This window comes from Seriola aureovittata, chromosome 5, assembly GCF_021018895.1.
Source record: "Seriola aureovittata isolate HTS-2021-v1 ecotype China chromosome 5, ASM2101889v1, whole genome shotgun sequence".
Taxonomy (NCBI): Eukaryota; Metazoa; Chordata; class Actinopteri; order Carangiformes; family Carangidae; genus Seriola; species Seriola aureovittata.
The window spans coordinates 21,365,752-21,386,971 of record NC_079368.1 but is presented as its reverse complement, the minus strand read 5'-3'; the positions used below and the strand labels follow the sequence as shown (position 1 = coordinate 21,386,971).

General features: G+C 38.0%; 1 protein-coding gene across 26 annotated transcripts in view; it reads right to left on the bottom strand.

Moving 5' to 3' along the window:
* The window catches only part of LOC130169216 (potassium channel subfamily T member 1-like), an 80,334-nt gene that overhangs the window by 10,628 nt on the left and 48,486 nt on the right, over positions 1-21,220 (bottom strand). For 12 of the 26 annotated variants that reach the window (XM_056375727.1, XM_056375728.1, XM_056375726.1 and 9 more), the window contains 18 exons: positions 20,667-20,816; positions 20,315-20,550; positions 19,985-20,005; positions 19,124-19,337; positions 17,828-17,933; positions 17,455-17,627; positions 16,215-16,286; positions 15,014-15,148; positions 14,541-14,652; positions 14,102-14,203; positions 13,618-13,701; positions 13,388-13,516; positions 12,733-12,753; positions 12,132-12,429; positions 10,105-10,146; positions 9,797-9,859; positions 9,484-9,534; positions 5,106-5,190 (listed from right to left, as the gene is read on the bottom strand). In XM_056375727.1, the coding sequence (XP_056231702.1) occupies positions 5,106-5,190; positions 9,484-9,534; positions 9,797-9,859; positions 10,105-10,146; positions 12,132-12,429; positions 12,733-12,753; positions 13,388-13,516; positions 13,618-13,701; positions 14,102-14,203; positions 14,541-14,652; positions 15,014-15,148; positions 16,215-16,286; positions 17,455-17,627; positions 17,828-17,933; positions 19,124-19,337; positions 19,985-20,005; positions 20,315-20,550; positions 20,667-20,816 (2,094 nt within the window). The remainder of the gene's footprint in view (positions 1-5,105; positions 5,191-9,483; positions 9,535-9,796; positions 9,860-10,104; positions 10,147-12,131; positions 12,430-12,732; positions 12,754-13,387; positions 13,517-13,617; positions 13,702-14,101; positions 14,204-14,540; positions 14,653-15,013; positions 15,149-16,214; positions 16,287-17,454; positions 17,628-17,827; positions 17,934-19,123; positions 19,338-19,984; positions 20,006-20,314; positions 20,551-20,666; positions 20,817-21,220) is intronic. The other 14 variants (XM_056375741.1, XM_056375750.1, XM_056375743.1 and 11 more) reach the window with 11 other exon arrangements.

The window sequence follows — 21,220 nt, the reverse complement described above, 5'->3', positions numbered from 1 at the left end:
CATGGCAAGGTACGAGACAAAATAATGTAATTAGGCATAAAAATGCCAAAAAGCGTCATTGTATAGTATGGCATAAAATGTCAGAAAAATATCATTGTATATTAAAGCATGGAAGGTCATAAAAACATCATCGTATGGTCAGGCATCAAAAAATATAGTATAGTAAGGCATAAAAATGCCAAAAAACGTCATAGCATAGAATGGCAGAAAAATGCCAAAAAATGTCATAGTATAGTATGGCATAAAACGTCAAAAAAACATCATAGCATATTAAAGCATAAAAGGTCAAAAGAATATCATAGTATGGCAAGGCATGAGACGAAATAATATAATTAGGCATAAAAATGCCAAAAAACATCAAAGTATAGTATGGCATAAAAACATCATAGTATATTAAGGCATAAAAATGCCAAAAAGCGTCATTGTATAGTATGGCATAAAACGTCAGAAAAATATCATTGTATTTTAAAGCATAGAAGGTCATAAAAAGGTCATAGTATGGTCAGGCATCAAAAAATATAGTATAGTAAGGCATAAAAATGCCAAAAAATGTCAAAGTATAACATGGCAGAAAAATGACAAAAAAGGTCATAGTATAGTAAGGCATAAAACGTCAAAAAAAACTTCATAGTATATTAAGGCATAAAAGGTCATGAAAACATCATAACATGGCAAGGCATGAGACGAAATAATATAATTAAGCAGAAAAATGCCAAAAAATGTCATAGTATAGTAAGGAATAAAAATGTCAAAAAAGTATAGTAAGTCATAAAACATCATAAAAATGTAACAGTATTGAGATGGCCCTGGGCTGTATGACCCTATTTTGTTTAGGCCTATTTCTGGTTCCTGTGTTTTTTTTTAGGTACTTCCTGATCAACTGACTGACTTCACCTGAGTGTGGCCTATTTAAGCTGGGAGATTCAAGATGGCCTCTCTATCTCAGCTCTCCTGAAACGCTGGTCCCTTTCAGGGACCCAACTTTATTTTGATTGGTTGTATATTGTCTTTTGTTAAGGCTTCAGTTGTTGTATGTGTATTTTAAGTTGGCTTTCATTATTCTAGCACCCAACACCTACATTACACTACTGACTTCACATTTTCTACTTTGCTTATATTAAATTGAATTATCTTTAATAAATTTGGTTTCTTCGAATGGTTGCTGTGTGGACCGCCCATCTTGGTTATGCTCCTAAATGTGCCGGACAAAAAAGTATAGTATGGCATAAAACGTCAGAAAAACATATATATTAAAGCATAGAAGGTCATAAAAATGTCATAGTATGGTCAGGCATCAAAAAATATAGTATAGTAAGGCATAAAAGGTCATATGAACATCATAACATGGCAAGGCATGAGACTAAATAATATAATTAGGCATAAAAATGCCAAAAAACGTCAAAATATAACATGGCAGAAAAATGCCAAAAAACGTCATAGTATAGTATGGCATAAAACATCAAAAAAATATCATAGTATATTAAGGCATAAAAGGTCATAAGAATATCATAGTATGGCAAGGCATGAGACTGAATAATATAATTAGGCCAAAAAATGCCAAAAAACATCAAAGTATAGTATGGCAGAAAAATGCCAAAAAACGTCATAGTATAGTATGGCATAAAACATCAAAAAAATATCATAGTATATTAAGGCATAAAAGGTCATAAGAATATCATAGTATGGCAAGGCATGAGACGAAATAATATAATTAGGCATAAAAATGCCAAAAAACATAAAAGTATAGTATGGCATAAAAATGCCAAAAATGTCATATGGCATAAAACGTCAAAAAAACATCATAGTATATTAAGGCATAAAAATGTGAAAAATTGTCACAGTATAGTAAGGCATAAAAATGTGAAAAATTGTCATAGTATAGTATGTCATAAAAAACGTCATAGTATAGTAAGGCATAAAAATGTCAAAAAATTATAGTAAATCATAAAACATCATAAAAATGTAACAGTACTGAGATGGCCCTGGGCTGTATGACCCTATTTTGTTTAGGCCTGTTTCTGGTTCCTGTGTTTTTTTGTTAGGTACTTCCTGATCAACTGACTGACTTCACCTGAGTGTGGCCTATTTAAGCCGGGAGATTCAAGATGGCCTCTCTGTCTCAGCTCTTCTGAAACGCTGGTGCCTTTCAGGGACCCAACTTTATTTTGCTTGGTTGTATATTGTCTTTTGTTAAGGCTTCAGTTGTTTTACGTGTATTTTAAGTTGGCTTTCATTATTCTAGCACCCAACACCCGCATTACACTACTGACTTCACATTTTCTACTTTGCTTATATTAAATTGAATTATGTTTAATAAATTTGGTTTCTTCGAATGGTTGCTGTGTGGACCTCCCATCTTGGTGATGCTCCTAAATGTGCCGGACAAAAAAGTATAGTAAGGCATAAAAGGTAAAAAAACATCATAGTATAGTAAGGCATAAAAATGCAAAAAAATGTCATAGTATAGTATGGCATTAAACGTCAGAAAAATATCATTGTATATTAAAGCATAGAAGGTCATAAAAACGTCATAGTATGGTCGGGCATCAAAAAATATAGTATAGTAAGGCATAAAAATGCCAAAAAACGTCATAGCATAGTATGGCAGAAAAATGCCAAAAAATGTCATAGTATAGTATGGCATAAAACGTCAAAAAAACAACATAGCATATTAAAGCATAAAAGGTCAAAAGAATATCATAGTATGGCAAGGCATGAGACGAAATAATATAATTAGGCATAAAAATGCCAAAAAACATCAAAGTATAGTATGGCATAAAAATGCCAAAAAATGTCATATGGCATAAAACGTCAAAAAAACATCATAGTATATTAAGGCATAAGAGGTCATAAAAACGTCTTAGTGTGGTCGGGCATCAAATAACATAGTATAGTAAGGCATAAAAATGCTAAAAAAGCATCATAGTATATTAAGGCATAAAAGGTCATAAGAATATCATTGTATGGCAAGGCATGAGACGAAATAGTATAATTAGGCATAAAAATGCCAGAAAACATCAAAGTATAGTATGGCAGAAAAATGCCAAAAAGCGTCATAGTATAGTATGGCATAAAACATCAAAAAAATATCATTGTATATTAAAGCATAGAAGGTCATAAAAACGTCATGATATGGTCAGGCCTCAAAAAATATAGTATAGTAAGGCATAAAAATGCCAAAAAACGTCAAAGTATAACATGGCATAAAAATGCCAAAAAACGTCATAGTATAGTATGGCATAAAACGTCAAAAAAACCTCATAGTATATTAAGGCATAAAAGGTCATATGAACATCATAACATGGCAAGGCATGAGACTAAATAATATAATTAGGCATAAAAATGCCAAAAAACATCAAAGTATAGTATGGCAGGAAAATGCCAAAAAGCGTTATAGTATAGTATGGCATAAAACGTCAAAAAAACATCATAGTATAGTATGGCATAAAAATGCCAAAAAACGTCAAAATATAACATGGCAGAAAAATGCCAAAAAACGTCATAGTATAGTATGGCATAAAACATCAAAAAAATATCATAGTATATTAAGGCATAAAAGGTCATAAGAATATCATAGTATGGCAAGGCATGAGACTGAATAATATAATTAGGCCAAAAAATGCCAAAAAACATCAAAGTATAGTATGGCAGAAAAATGCCAAAAAATGTCATTGTATAGTATGGCATAAAAAGTCAAAAAAACATCATAGTATATTAAGGCATAAAAGGTCTGAAAATATCATAGTATGGCAAGGCATGAGACGAAATAGTATAATTAGGCATAAAAATGCCAAAAAACATCAAAGTATAGTATGGCATAAAAATGCCAAAAAATGTCATATGGCATAAAACGTCAAAAAAACATCATAGTATATTAAGGCATAAGAGGTCATAAAAACGTCTTAGTGTGGTCGGGCATCAAATAACATAGTATAGTAAGGCATAAAAATGCCAAAAAAGCATCATAGTATATTAAGGCATAAAAGGTCATAAGAATATCATAGTATAGCAAGGCATGAGACAAAATAGTATAATTAGGCATAAAAATGCCAAAAAAATGTATAGTATAGTAGTATAGTATGGCGTAAAACGTCAAAAAAACATTATAGCATATTAAAGCATAAAAGGTCATAAAAACATCAAAGCATAAACATGTCAAAAAACGTCTTAGAATAGCAAGGCATAAAATGTCATAGTATAGTAAGTCATAAAAATGTAAAAAAATGTCACAGTATAGTAAGGTATAAAAACACAAAAAAATGTAAAAAAATGTCATAGTATACTAAAGCATAAAACGTCAGTTATAGTAAGGCATAAAAAAAGTCACAGTATAGTAAGTCACAAAAATGTTAAAAAATGTCACAGCATAGTAAGGCATAACACGTCATAGTGAAATGAGGCATAAAAATTCATAGTGTAGGAAGGCATAAAAAGTCATAGCATATTGAGGCATAAAGAAGTCAAAAAATGTCATGGGATAATAAGGCTGTAAAATGTCATAAAACGTCATAGTATAGTAAGGAATAAAATGTCATAGTATAGTAAGGCATAAAACGTCAAAAAAACATCATTCTATATTAAGGCATAAAAGGTCCTATGAACATCATAACATAGCAAGGTATGAGACAAAATAATGTAATTAGGCATAAAAATGCCAAAAAGCGTCATTGTATAGTATGGCATAAAACGTCAGAAAAATATCATTGTATATTAAAGCATGGAAGGTCATAAAAACGTCATAGTATGGTCAGGCATCAAAAAATATAGTATAGTAAGGCATAAAAATGCCAAAAAACGTCATAGCATAGTATGGCAGAAAAATGCCAAAAAATGTCATAGTGTAGTAAGGCATTAAAATGTCAAAAAGTCATGGTATATGACCTGTTTCTCCCCAGACTGCTTCCATCTGGTTCCAAACGTCTGTATCGTTGCACACATCTGATTCAAATAGTGACTTAAATTGTGATATGAAATGGCAATTGATTCTGGTTATGGGGTTGGGAACTGACACTTACAGCGAAGTAAGTCTAAAGTCTACTGGATAATTGTAAAAAAAAAAAAAAAAAAAGAAGAGAGAGTAATATATCCTTTCTTCTGGTTCTTACACAATGTCATTGAGCTCCAGCATGGTGTCAGGAGGAGGATTGATGAGGACGTAGGACAGCGTGTTCTGGTGGTCGTTCATCTCGTCTGTAAAAAGAGACAGAAAAGACCTTCAGAGCTGCTCTGGAGCCCTCCCTCGTCCTCCTCCATTATACAGTACATCAGCCAGGAAATGAGCCCTCTAACCACTTTCAACCTTTCAGTGAGTACAAAGGCAAAGTAACCCACATAGAGTATAAGACCAAGTGGTATGAAAATCTGAGACAATTAGTTGTGGGGATGCTCTTTTCCTAGACTGGCTGTAAAGTGAAGAAATGCTTGTTACAACCGTTAACTACAACAATTTTGAAAAGAGCAGTGACCTGCATCAATAGATGAATTGATAAATCAAGCTGACAATACAGTTTTTGAAGTAAAATACACAGCAGGATTTACAGTAGTTTGATTACTGATATCAGTATTTGGGAGTTTAAATAATTTGATAATATATTGGCAGACACAGTTTTTGTTTTTTGTGGAAAATTGTTATCAAGATGAAACAGGGCAGGACATTTTACAGTTGAAATATAAACGTGTCAACGCTCTCTGGTGAACAAATAGTGTGATAGCGACATTGTTTATAAATGACCTCAAACCTAGTTTGGCATTTCTGTACTGAAATTTGTTGTTTTTGCCTTCATAAACACTAACACTGATATATCTGTAAGAAGCTGATATCAGCTGATATTTCTGCCTGGCAGATTTATTGGTCTAGCTCTAATTTTGATGTACAAATGATTTGACTTAACATATGTATGTGTTAGGCTGTGGTTTGTAATATGCACCATCACTGATATCAACTGAATATAATGCACATCCACAACCTTCAAACTATTCTGCTACAACGAATCCAGTCCACAGAGTTGGTAAAAGGCAGAGGACATAGTAAACAAATTTGTAATTCAAAGTGCAAATTTAACAATAAGTCAGAGTCAGTTGTTCTATTATTAAAAACTATACTGCCAAGTTGATTTTCTGGTTAGCATACTAGCCAGCTAGCCCCAGCCCACTTGACCTATCTTGACTTATACCGACCCACTGTAGCTTCCAGGCTGCCCTGAAGAAGTAACACAGCTCAGACGAAGTATTATACCCTCTCATATTCTAACTGCAACAACAGCTAAAGCCCTTGCCAAGACTAGTAAGGAAACAGCTGTTAATGCTAACGCTAGTCATGTAACTATAGCAAAACTTACAAATATACAGATAGCTGTAAATTGTTTATGCATTAACAGTTGTAACAATATTATTTCATTGCATCCATAGTGTAACTAAATTAACCATGGAAACTATTTTGCACATTTTTAAGTGATTCTTAATCAATTAGAGGAAACTGACTTAACATTAATTCCCCAGATGACTGATATTACTGTGTGTGTGAGTGTGTGTGTGTCAGTGTTTGTGTTATTTATGTCTGCATGTATGGGTGTTGAGAGCTCTGTGGCAGCGGCTCCTACTTGCGTTGCGTGATGGACAGAGGAAGGCAAAGGAGGGCATATGTGTCTCCATGACAACCCACCTGCTTGTGGCCCTTTATAAAGCCAGGCGGGGTGGAAGAGAGAGAAGGGCTAACCGTTACTGACAGGGCACTGGGTGGAACAAGGGGAGACCCATGCTGCCTGCTGACTCATACAGGACCTCATGCGCAGCTTCAGAACGGAGCCAACATGCAGACAGCGTCCGCGGCCACGCGGTCTCCATCGCATTCCTTTATCGTCCTGCGCATTCCACACTGGACCAACAGGCTGGTAAGGCGGCAGGTTGCCATGCCAATGGACGACACTCAGCCCCCCCCCCCCCACACCCCGCCCTGAGTGACATGTGACACACCCACAGACACAGGGGACATGCTCCAGCATCCGTCAGACTGGACCAAACGCAGAGCGACTCAAACCAAACTGAGAGTGAAGCAGAACACATTGGGAGTGTGAGAGTGGAAGAGGTTGACCTGCTGCTGGATCATCACCTGGAAGTTACATTTATTCAATAACGCTGAAGAGGGCCCTTTGTATGTGAAGAGAAGAGATGCTTGCAGGATTTATGACTGATGTTAAGGACTGTACCAATTTGTTTCCCCTTCTTATCCACACTTTGCTTCTGTAGACTACAGTGTATTGAATATGGATTATACCATGGCCACAGAAAATACTCATTTCTAATTAGTAGGTAGTAGTTTGCTGAAATGGGAGAAAAAAGAAACCACACACATACAATGCAGTCGAAGAGTGTTACCGCAGTGATTTCATTGTTGTGGCTCTGTAAACCAGGACATCAGACATAGACATCAAACAAGGACTTCGTTTAAAGCCCCTTCAGACAGCCATTTACTTCTGTCCCATAATATTTGAAGATCAACAATTACTAAAGAATCTAGTGTGGATGCAAGCACCCTTATGAGAGACTGTTTAATGTCCTAGTCTTGTTCCAAATGTGTTGATTTGAATATTATGTTTAACTTGATGGTAATTACCGGTAACACTTAAAAAAAAAGATATAAACAGGAATGTTGTAATGCTTTTTTTCATACTAGACAGGGTGATTTTGGATTTGTCGATGATGAGGTTGGTCTCTAAGTTTGGTCAGGTTTGCATTTCATTCACCAAGTACTTTTCATGACCCATTTAGACTTTCTGCGTAATAGCTCATTTTAAGACATTATCAATCGCAGTAGGTGCAGTCAGTCTATTGTAACTGATAGCTTTTTGGTTATTGCGACAATAAATATCAGCATCACTTCAATTAACAAATTTGTGTGTGTGTGTGTGTGTGTGTGTGTGTGTGTAGCAAGGTGAGAAGTTAAACCAATGGAAGTCAACAATAACAAGATTCTTAGATGATTTAGGTTTTAGTTTTTTTTCTTTTTTTATAGATTAAAGATGAAAGTTGGCACTGTGACATCATGGTTATGTTTCATTTAAAATCCAGTGTGCTGGAGCACAAAGCCATCACAATGAAAAGTGTTTTCCTGTCCTAATACTTGCTGACAGGATAACCACCACTCTATGGTGACAAAAAAAGTAAGTGAACCCTATGGAATTTCCCGCATTTACAGTATGTTTAAATTTGTCTTAAAATATGGTCAGGTCTAACAATGCATTGTTCTTGTCCATACTGAAGACATCATTCAAACATTAACAATGTATGCTGGAAAAGTATGTAAACCCCCTCAGCTAATTATCAAACCTGGAGTCCAATCAATGAAACTAGATTGGAGGTGTAGGTTAGAGCTACTTTGACTTTCAAAAGTAAATGATTAGACTTACAATGATCTGGGGCTGCTTTGCGTCCCGTAGACCTAGACAGCTCCTCATAGTCAAGGGTAAAATGAATTCCCAAGTTTATTCAGGTATCTTACAGGATAATGATCGGGTGGCTGAAGCTCCACACAAGTTGGATAATGCAGCAGGACAATGACCCTAAACATCAAAGTAAATCTACTAAAGAATGACTTTAAATAAAGAAAATCCACCTGTTGGAGTCAGTCATACCGAGAATATGGCTGAGCTGAAGCAGTTCTGTGGGAAGAATGGTCCAAAGGAGGTTCGGCAAGTTACTAAATCCAAGGGTTCACTTACTTTCTCCACCAGCACTGTGAATGTTTAATGGGTTTGCTCAATAAAGATATGAAAGACTGAAATGACCTGGGTTTCTGCATTAATTTGTCATAAAATGACAATGTGTTTAAGCTATTAACAAAGGGTTCACCTACTTCTGCTTGCCACTGTAAATCAGTGCACAAACTGTATTAAGCTGCAGGTAACCATAGCAACACTAGTGAAATCGAACTAGCAAAACAGACCAAACTACAACAAACTTTCAGAAATGTATGACAATGTAAACACTGCTTCTTCTTTTTGCCTGTGGCTAAGTGGCCATTGTATAAAGTGATAACACGTTCTGAGGAGTCCTGATGGATGAAAATAACAGGCAAGGTGGAGGTGAAAGAATCAAAGTGGCTTTTCCTCCTCTCAGTTCTTTATTTTCTACCTCAGGACACCTCAGATACACATTATTCTTTATATTTGAGGTCTATATTCATAGACTACACCTAACCTTCCATCCACAGACATAACGCGTTCTGCTCCACTCTTTAAGCCATACTCTTGTGCCCTGCAGTACTCTAGCCAATTGGGACGTCACCTCACGGAAACACAATGCAGCAAAGACCAGATAGAGAGAGAGAGAGATAGTAGAGCGAGATAGATTGGCTGCTGATCTACCATTCAGTCTGGCAGGACACACACACACACACACACACACACACACACATACTGTACATACACGCACACACACGCACACACTCATGCAGTAAAGTTGCAGTACCGTGATCAACCAGCTAACCTGACAGCCTGGTTCCCTCTGTATACGGATGCTCTGAAATGTCCTGCAACTCTAAGCAATGGCATTCACTGTTAACTTCAATGTCCTTATGTGTTCATTTATAATTAACTAGAAAATGTATAGTATCCATAACATATAAGGCAAAGTGTGAAGGAAACAAATGTTTTCTACAAGTGAGTATTTCTAGTTCTGCAGAAAAATTCAGTGCACTATTCTTCAATGGATGCTGGTGAAAATACAAAATCTCTTTCTCCACAGGATGGACGTAACCACTCACATGTTGTAAATGAGTTATAAACGGCACACAAATTACCTTGCAAATATCCTAGATTTACTCGATTCATGACATCGCTCGCAGTGAGATTAGAAACATCCTCTACAAGCCAAAAGGAGGGAAGATAGAAGAGTCAGAGAGAGAAAGGAGGAAGAGGAACATAAGGAAGAAGGGGGGAAAACAAGAAAAAAGGGAAAACAAAGATCAGGCAGGCAGCGAATGCATTTGCAGTTTCAAAAAGAACTCTTGAAAAGGTGAGAGCGATGCAAAGAAGCCATGCATTAGTGTGTGCACAGAATCACTTCCAAATTATTCATCTGCCACATGTTGCAGAAATCCTCACTGACTTTCATGGTTCTTAGGAAGATCTTGAGCTTTTGAGGTTCTTCCTGAAACGTATTTAATTGACATGTTACATAATATTTAGCAAGTGCAACACATCTGGAGCATGATTCTGCTTTTATTTAACGCATGAAGCTGGGAGGAGAGAAGAACTAAAGAAACAAAAGTCCAGAAGTGAGCAGATAAGAATGCAGGCAATTGCAGTCTCTGATCAAATGCAATTGAGAACAATGCTCCTGCATCTTCATGCATGATGTGTTCACATCTACATGTTGGTATGATCATGACTATGGAATGGTGTGTATGATTTATGGCACACAGAAGAAGAGTTTGATGAGTGTGAAAGTAATGTGAGAAAAATGAGGCTCTCTGAAGGTTAATGAAGATGACGTGGGGTGTTAATGATCTGTCCTATCAAGACCCACAGCACCATGTCTTAATAGTAAATGAGATGATAACACAGAATGACTAGGACACAGATTGGAGTTTTAAATAAACTTCTTGAACACGCTGTTCCCATGGCAGAAATAATGTAATGGGCCGGGAAACGCCTCAGTGGGTGGAGCTAAAGAATCACTCCACGCTTCTCTATCAAGTTTAAAGTAGACAGACTACAGTCAGGCATACAGGCCTATACAGGTAATGCAATGATTAGCAACCTAATCAGAGCTAAGATGTATACTCAATCTAAACAATTTAAAGTTCACTGCACACATAGAAGCCCAGAATAACCCATTATCCAAGTGGGCTTTCTAAAGGTGGAATTGAGCCCAGGAAAAAGGACAAGTAGTATAAGAGTGGCTAACTCAGGTGCTTGTTTTACTAACTGCAACTCCAGATACTAATGATGTCTTTCCAAGATCATAGAGGTTTTTGGTATGATCCAAATGTTCCTCAGTTGAAACAAGCTAAGCCCTGCGGCCTGAAATCAGTCACATTGTTCTTCATCCTGGGGGAAGTAAACTCATTTCAACATGCTCTACTAGCCAGTTTTAGGTTTGCATAACCACTGTTGTCAGTGAGATCTTATCATAGGGCTGCCACCAACTATTTCCATTATTAATTCACTAGTCATTATTCATGTGGAAATAATTTCCTCAATTAATAGTTAATAGTTCAGTCTGTGAAATTCCAGAGAAATAACTGTCACCCTTTTAAAACATATAGCAATAGTCTAAAACTCAAACAGATTCAATTTACAATGATAAAACACTGTAGAAACCAGCAAGTATTCACACTGAGAAGCTGGAACCAGTTTTCTGCTTTAGTAACTTAAACAAATAATTAATTATCAAAATGGTTGCAATTAATTTTCTGTCCGTCAAGTAATTGATTAGTTAACCTCAACTCTACTGTATATGCCACATGGGATTTTCATAGTTTTTGCTGCATGATGGTATCAGCTTTATACTAATGTAATAATACTAATAATACTATTACTACTAATAACAATAATAAAACAAGAGATCACAAAGTGATTTGCAAAAACAAAAACATAAAAAAAGAGCGTGTAGTCTCAGTAAGGTATAAAGAACTGACCTAAACGGAAGTTCAACCTAACCATACAAGCTTACAGCTACTGGTCTGCTCACCTTGCAGCTTGCGCCTTCCCTGGCTATGATCATGAACATGCAAAGAGCCGCCAACATTTGCAAGGTTTTCTCTTCTTAAAACTGAGATTGTTAGACTTCACCCACTGAGCTTTACCTCAGCTAACTACATTATTTCTGCCACCAGACCTGCTGTGACCTTACAGAAACGTTTAATGAACAGAGACTCCAATCTGCAACAAACATAATTTGCATTATTATTCATTTTCAGGTATATTATGACTTATTAACATCAAGTAATTATAAATGGAATAAAAACAGAAAAATATCCAAAATTAAACAATTACTAGCAGTCACCTCTACTGTATTTAGTCTTGTTATACAATAAAGTTATATATCATAAACTACTACATTGAATTAACCTTCACAAGTCAACTTCTACAAAACAAAGCAAACACAACGCCATCAGCTGTTCTACTCACCATATCCCACGGTGGGCAGGCCCAGGTGCTTCATGCGATTCTTGACCAGCTCAGACAGCTCCTGTCGCTCGGAGCGTCGGTACAGGTTGAGTCTCTGCTGCGAGATGCGCTCGGCTCGACTTGACGGTTTGTTGCTCTTCCTGCTCAGACGCCGCGCCCACTGCATGCTCTTCTTCCTCAGCAGCGGGTGCTCCGATTGGTTGCTCGTGGTGGAGTTTCTGTGGGCCGTCTTCTCCTTCCAGGACTCTCCACGCTCACGATGCTCCTCGCCCTGCTCCACGTTGATGGACACCTGAGACTGGGAGAACAGGGTGACAGTGTTAATGCTGGATGTTTGTGTAGGCTTGATCCTATTAATTCTGTTCCATTTTTTAAAGAGATACCTGTCTGTATTACATTAAAAGCAAACATCTATCTCTAATGACTCTTTAGCTGCTACTTTCAGAAGCCGGTATTATCAAATAATGATGGTTGTGAACTTTGGATATTGATAAATGCCAGAAAAATGCCAGAAAGGCATTTTTCATCTTTGCCTGCTTTAAGAAAAAGATGACAGCTGATTGAAATATCCAAATTAAAAACAAGCACGTTTGGATCTTACCTGTACATAACTGCCCTTGCACTGAAACAAGAGAAGGACAGACAGACATCCAAACAAAGAGATGCAATGAAAGATGGGGGGCATCCAAAGCAAACAAAATTAAAAGCCTCAAATGTCGGCACATGACATAGTAAATATGGTGGATTTCCTATTTTATTGCCAAGAAACAGTGGGAAATTAACACTAGCCACCACAGGCACATTTCTGCCAAATATTATTGAGAGGCTGATTTCTATTTCGATAATCACTCTGGCTAAAAAGCACCAAAACTGTGGTATCCAAGCAAAAATGTTAATTTCCTTCCCTGTTGACATATAAATGACATAAAAAGTGAAAACAAATTCTTAACAGAAGCAAACAGAAGATCTATAAAGAATGGACAGTAAAAGTTTGGCAGAAAGAAGGAGAATAACAGGAGGGCCAAGATTAGAAGGAATAAATAAAGGCAAAATGGAAAAAAATTGAAAGGAAGACAGAAAGGCATTTTAGGAGAAGAAGGAAATTACATGGAAATGAAAGAAATGGAGGTATAAGCAGTAGGTGAGAAAGGAGAAGAAAACCTTAAAGGAAGAATAATGGAGGGAAAACAAAGATGCAGCGGGGCCAAGGCCAAAGGCAGGTATCGGATTTTAGTATATGATCAAACTGAACTTGCCTCTGAGCTTGAGAACATGTGTGACTCGGTGCGGTAGATCCCTATGGGGATCTCAGCGCTGGAGGAACAAAGTTTCTGAAAGAGTCTGCCATAAGTCCTGATCCACAGATCCTCCTCTGTGACCTTCATCTGAGGAGAGACAACAAAAACCCAGTCGATGCACATCAAACACACACACTTACTCAAACTGACGAATCCCTATGCTTAGACGCAGGAGCATTTGTACTTACAACACACAGGTACCCAGAGCCAGGCGTGGTGTCCAGACCAAGGAGAAGCCTCGCAATAGCGATCATGTAGTCCTTAACGAAGGACTGTCAACACAGAGAGAGTGACCGCGATGAATATGTTTTCAACTACAGTAACCCCAACCCAGCGGAAAACAAGCTGTACAGCTATTAGTTTTAGACATCTATGTACTGTATATACAGTATACTACCCCACATACTGAGCAAATCAAGTCTTATTTCGATTAAAGAAATATGCATTGTTCATTGCACGCCTGGAATCACTTCATGACAACAATTTCCCTTTTATGGAGCATCCATTTCCAGAAGCTGTTAACAAACCAATTATAGACTTTTCAGCTCTTGCCTTTGGGCTACTGTAATGTAGCAGCACAAAATTCTACGACTTGACTGACGTGTGCATTCCCCTCAGTCTATGTTTATCTTGACCTCTTGCAGAGTGAACCCCAGAAGTCTGTTATCCCACCTGGTAAAGCAGCGTATCCAACATGCTGATACTGAACACCCTGCCTGCAGCAAACGGCAGCCGGAACATGAAGGCCAGGTTGGAGCCCTTGTCACGCTCTATCTGGAAAAATAAATGAATACAAAAAGGATTTGAGAAACAGAGCAACAAGATGTTAAAATATCACTTTTTTCTTTATGTTTGATTAACTATTGCTCTTTTGCTCCATGTTCAAAAAGGTTTTTATGGTTGGTTTGAATACTGTAACTTCCTGGCCATAATTCAAGTCAAGATATTACTGATCATCTTGACCAGATTCTCTCGTGTCTCTTTTTGTGTTTTATTCTCTCCATTCAGACACAGAAAGGTTGAGCTGACTCTATTTTCACTGCTGCAGATAATCCTCTATAATCCAGCTCTGATTAGTCTTTTGAGACCCACCCCCCTTTTAACCACTTACCTTCTCCAGTTTGGAGAGAGCGAGTGAGTAGCAGTCCTTGGCTCTGAACTGCATGAACCTCATGTTGGATGGGTGTGTGAGCTCAGTGATGATGCTGAGGCTGGGGAACAACCTGAGAGGGGTGGAGATACAGAGAGAGAGGGATGTCACAGGAGAAATGAAATGCTCTGTGCTGAGGGGAAAACCTGGTGTGGCAGTGATAAACGCTTTTCATTTTAGCTGTTAAATAAAAGAGTAGGTTCAGAGCTTTGGCAACTGCAGTTTGTTTGTTTTGAGATGAGCTCATTCTCCATTCTGGCAAAGTCCAAAAAACAAGCATTTACTCTCCGACATCTTAGATGAAGAAGTTAATCAAGTGGAATCTGGTGCAAATTTTATCCAAAACCTGAAGGTCCAGCTCATAAAAAAACATCCAATGACAGTATTAGTTGTTTACTGTATATTTCTATACAGTAAAACTCTATCTCCGTTACCTGAACATAGTCTGGACGTTGACAATGGTCTTGGCGTCTGCCATGTAGTCCTCCTCAGCGCTCATGGTGCTCTCTTTGTCCACCACGACCAAGTTGTCTGCGTAGATTATACCACACTGCAGCAGGTTGTCCAGGCTGGTCCATTCAGAAAACAACAGTGGTTATTACTTCATGACACGTCAGGAAATATCTCCTCTTCATAAGAATGGCAGAAGATCAATCTGTTATGTTCAACGTATTCCATTAACTATTTAAGTTTACGTTTGTACCTTCCTACTACTTTCCTAGAATGACTCTGAACAACCTCAGTAGGTCACAGGTTGCACCACAAAAAGTAGTACTAACATTGAGACTTATATTACTAACTATTTCCATCTGCAAACTGGCAGGTGTAACTGTTGTGTAGCTGATAACTGGCGACACTAACACTAGTTTGCTAATATATGTGTACGTCCTGACACTTGATCAAAAATGCTGTTTAAAATTGATGTAAACTGGATAAGCTAATACTGCCAGACTACAGGACCAAATAGCATCTTTGAGTTTAGCATAATCCTACTATATTATCCACTCAATCTAAACTGCATCAATACCAACTATAAAACCCATTTCTTCATGAATGCAGATACAAATAAAATAAAGTTGCATTTACATTTACAAAGTTCATGTACATATGAATAACTTTATTACATAATAAGCAACGAAAACTGTTATTTCTGGCACTTATGTTGAACTTTTATGATTTAATGGCAAAACCAGTGCTTCCTAGCAACCAATTTACACATTACTGAAGTCCTTACTAGCAAAGCTTTCCTACATTTTAAGGGTGCAAAATGATACTTAAAAAACTTAACCTGGTGCAAACCAGTCCTGGGTGTGCACTTAACATGAAAGCCATTACAAAAAGACATAGACATGCATTTTAGAAGAATGTGAATTGCATTGTGAGATTTTTGAACATCACTGCAAAACTTCATTCTAAAAAGCAGCCTTATCTTTATCATCCTCTAACACCAAATACATCATTTATTGATTAATTGAAATTAAATATATTCTGCAATCAAAGTCCTACAATTTAACATAGCTGTTCAGTAATCTCTATTGCTGGTAGCTATTGCTTTTAAAAAAATATACACTGAGATGAACACGATCCTTGAATTAGTTAATCAAATGAAGAAGTTTTTATAATCCAAATACATACTTATCAATAGTGCCAGCCATGAAGTACACCATTGGAAAGCAGCAAATTGCCTCTAAGAAGTGGTTGTCTGGCCTGCAGGAAACAGGAAACATCATGAATGAGCATCCCACACTAATTATGTTTGTAAAACCCCAGTGAAACATTATGATATTGCTGATGTAATTTCCTGAAATCTCTTTGTTTCTTGGTTGATGAGGGCAGAGGGATTTGTTTGAATTGGATCAATTGATGGCTTACAGGCAACAAGAGGTAAACATAAGCTCAATACTTCAATGCAATGGGAGGATTTAAGTGGTTGCTATGGAAACTCCTGAGGGTGTCACTTTCTTGGCTCTCTGTCTTTGTAGTTTATCTTTTTCAGCAACCGCAGAGATCTGGCTGAGGTTAATGAAACCCACAGTGAATTAGAGCAACAAAAGAGTGTGGATTGCTGCAACACACACACGCACACACACACACTATGCGTATATATGCCCTAACACAAATACGCTTTTATGCAGAGAAAACTTTTGTTTATGAATAATGCAAAAGCAATTTTTTCTTTATCTTAGAAGAAAACCTAAGCTATAGTTCCAATTTTCTACTGAAAGCAATTTCTGAAATCCACATACGTCCACAAACAAATGCAGATATACACCAACATAAAACAGCCAAGCAGAGACCCCCCCCCCCCCAAAAAAAAACATCTTTTGAACTTCTTTTCAGTTTTCTGCTTGGAGAACTGCTTTCTATTAATCATGCAAAAAATGTTTTATCCTGTATCACGGCCAAAAGTTAACTTGTATGTTCTTCAAGCTGTAATTACCAACTCTACTGCAACCACTTCTGGCTCATGTCCTCATATTCAAGTACCAGATGATTTTTTATCAAAGTCTGAAATAATGAAATAATATGAGACAATTGTAAAGGTTCTATTACTGTTAAAACCTACATGTATGTTGACATTAATGTACAGTGATGTTGGCATCCATGTAGCAAAGAAGGGCCAAAGAAAGGCCGACTTTATTAGTTGTTAAGCCAATCAATATGCTAACCACGTAGCGAATTAGCATGCTGTTTCATCTTTATTGTATTGTATGCACATGATTATAGGTGGAGGTAGCGTATGCGTTAGAAGCTTCTACATAAAAGAGACTATTCCTCGAGTTTTTGATGTGATAATTAATACTTTGGTGCTTTTGCAGTACATTGCCATATGATGAAAACAAACCAACAAGCAGGGAGGGTTGAACAGTCTTACGGGTAGTCCAGCAGCAGCACTATGGGGTTGAGCTCCTTCCTGGGCCGATAGTAAGCGCGCAGAGGTACGATGAAGTTGTAGAGACCGTTTCCTGCGGTCTCTGCAGACACTATAATGAGCTTATTCTTGAAGCCGTATGCCTTGGCATCCTCAAAGCTGTTATGTGTGCAGCCCTGGATGGAGACACAATTCAACCGGAAGTCAGCCAGGTTCTTCGCAGACACATCAGAGAACATGACAGGTTAGTTCATGCCAAATGCTGGTAATGCTTAATTTCATGTTTCCTAACAATTTTGGTTTTTAACTGTTAAATGCTGAGACATTTCCAGAAAGGTGAAATTCTTCTTCTTCTGTCTTTTCCTGCAGAACTCACCTTGTCGAGGCGAAGGCAGCAGAATGGAGCTTTCTGTGGTAGGAGGTGGCACAGGGTTGGAGAGCTGCCGATGTAGGGCGAGTTGGGAGGGTATCCCTTCACAAAACTGATGGAAAAGAAGCAAGAAATGCATCTGAGAACAAGTCCTATCAAACTTTAACAACATTGTGATTAAGCAAAGTCAAGGAGCTGGAGTAAAAACCTTCTGACATATTGCACAGATATCGACTTTAGTATCAAATATCCACCAGAGTTTCCAACCTCTCCACAAAACTTCAAACATACTGACACACAATGAAGTAAAAGCTTTCACATGTTGAAATATTGAATGGAACATTGTCCTCATCATTTTATTATACTGCAACGATTATTCTTCTTTTCACTTTGCTGAAGCTGTTTTGCTCAAATTGCTGATGTGTATAATTCCTGATCACTACATCAACAATTCCAAGGTTTTTTCAGTCAGTTTAATTTTAATTGTGTCTCATTTTGGGTGTCAATTTGGATGTGTGTCCCCTGATTTGTAACGTGTCAGCTGCAATTATCCTTATCGGTTTCACAGTGCCCTTTAGTTTGCCAATAAAACAGACTCTGACTTTGTTTACTGATGCAACTACAACCTGATCACCACACGATGGCAGTGTGGGACCTTGGGTTTTAGTTGTTTTCCAATCACTCCTTCTGAAAACTCCTCAATAAGAAAAACTGGCCAAGAGCCATGGGTTGCAGTAATAAGTGTGTTATGTCCAACATTATGAGACCCATTGATGTCTGGGTGTAACAGCTGCTATTCTGATGGACTTGGATGTGCTGGAGTACAAACTATGAGGCACAAGCACCCAATCTATCTGGAACTTATCTCAGTCTAATGAAACCACAGAGAGAGAGAGAGAAAAGAGAAGAACGCAGTGCTGAGATAAACTGAATCCTCTGACTCTCTGAGGGGTGAGGATTTATGTAAGGACACACAACATGACCCTCCCTCCAGAGTAAAATTGCTGACCCTGTCCCTGTGATGACATATACACCATCACTGCCACCTCTGAAACCTTACAGCATGACACACAAATTACACGCTTATCCCAAACCCATCCATCTGTCCTCCTACAACCACTGAGGCGTTGAGAAGAAGAGGAGGGCAGGTGAGATCAATCACGTATAGAGCACAGGACACTTGCACTAAGAGGACATTTCACTTGTTTACTGCCGCATGACAAGACATACTGTACAATACACCAAATCTCTATGGCTCAATAAGGTCTAAGCTTACACTTTATCCACAGCTACGTCACTTACTCTGACCCTACAGAGCCCTCCTCATCTGACTGGTTGGTCTCATCCTCTGATTGATCGCTGAGCAGGTCGCATGGCAGGATGGCAGAGGAGTCGGCGATCTCCAGGACAGGTGCAATGCTCGGTCTGCGGCTCCCAGCGCCGTTTTCCGTCGGCAAGGTCAGTTTGCCGCTCTCCTCGGGGGGATCGGGGTTCTGGAGATCTATGGCTACAGTGCCTGAAAATAACAGGACATTATTTTGTGTATACAACTGAGCCTGAAACTGGAAGGCAATTTAGAAATAGCATGCACAGCACACTTTTACTGTCATGTGTTGTTAAGCCAACAGTGAATATTTGCACACCCTTAACCGTTTTATCTCAGACAAAAGTCTTTGCTGGAAAATGCCTTTTCATATTGGATGTAATAAAGCCCACGTTTAGCTTGTTCAGCATCTTAGCCACCCTCATTCACCTTCTTGAGCTGTTTAACCTTGAGGAGAAAATGTATTGCTTTCTGAATCATGTAATTATAATATCAAGCTACCACAAAGGTCATGCAAACAGTATTGACATTGTGTGTGTGTGTGTGTCAACTTCATACATCATGACTTCAAACATCATATTAGCAGTTTGTAATATGATGTATAATATATATACAATACATATATCATATCAGATACATGATATATGCACAGTACATATGTCAGATACGTGATATAAATATACAATGATATAAAAATGTGATTTATCATTTAAAATCGTTAGTTTAACAATAATGAAATATCAGTGCCGTGTACACTGTATAAAACACTATAGACTGTGAACATTTTTTAGAAGCAGCAAATAAGTGTAAAAAAAGTGATGCGCCATGCACAAACTTACCATATGAAGTGGCCTGATCAACTTTCACAGGTCAAAGAAAAAGCACAACACAATAATGTCAGCCGACAAATTAAAAAAGCATGTAAGAAAAAAAAAATTCATGCATAACAGTCAGAGAAAGCGTACAGCATCACCAAGGCAGGCGCTGTTCAGAAACACTCAGCTCGAGTGCAATTTAGAGTAAAACATTAACAGCAAAGCATCCATTTTCTCTGCTTACAAGGAAACCCTTTCAACCAATCAAATGTCCGCAACCTTGAAACTTGAAGCAACTACCAACATTATCTTCCATCTTCCTCCCTTCGCTAGCTTCTCTACTTTTTCTCTCACCCATGCTGGCGATGATGCTGTGCACAGGCAGCCTGGAGGGGGCGTCGTAGAGGCCGGAGACAGCCAGACCTTTGCTGTGCTTCTCCTCCTGTTTGAAGATGAAGGCTGAGTTCTCCTCCTTGGTGATGTTGATGTAGTAGCAGGTGTCAGCGGCAGCCATGATATGGCGGGGGCCGGGGTTCAGGAGGATGCTCTTGTTGTCCTCCCTCTTCACCCCGATCAAACACACACCATACCTGCGAGGAAAGGGAGGTAGGCAACGTTCTTGCTCCAAAAGACTTCAACACTAATAGTAATGAGATAACACATTATCATAGTGCGCCCAGTATGAGCTGGAGAAAGTCTTACTAACTTCTTATGTGCATGGAAGGAAGCGTAGGTGAAGCTTTTTCCATCGTACTCCCCAAAAAACTTGCTGTCACACAAGCGGATATGGTAGACCTCGTTTCCCGAGCAGCGGCCATACATCTTCTGCCAGTGTTCTGGTGACAGCTGTCCCTCCCTGGAAAAGTATTATCAGAATATTTACAACCTGAATTACAGTAACATGAAGAATCAGACTTCTACCATGGACTTTGGGCAAAAAGCAGCTCTGCTTTAAAAGAAAAATGTGGTTTATGCTTGAATTAGATGTCAGATCATAACTAGGCTAGCATCAATTTCTCAGTTCTTATTTCAAGTATGGCTCAAGAGGCATTTCAAGTCAAAAGAAAGAAGCTTAAATCAAATGTGCCTTTATTTGCAAGTCAACAGCTCAAATTTCCTCATAGACTTATAAATCTATCTGACCTTTCATGACCTTCCCTGACCCTGTACTCCTGCATTCTAGTCGCAATAATGAACTAAAGAGAAAAGCCTATGAGGTCGTTTTATTTGGGCAGTTCATGTACTTCATAACTTAATCAA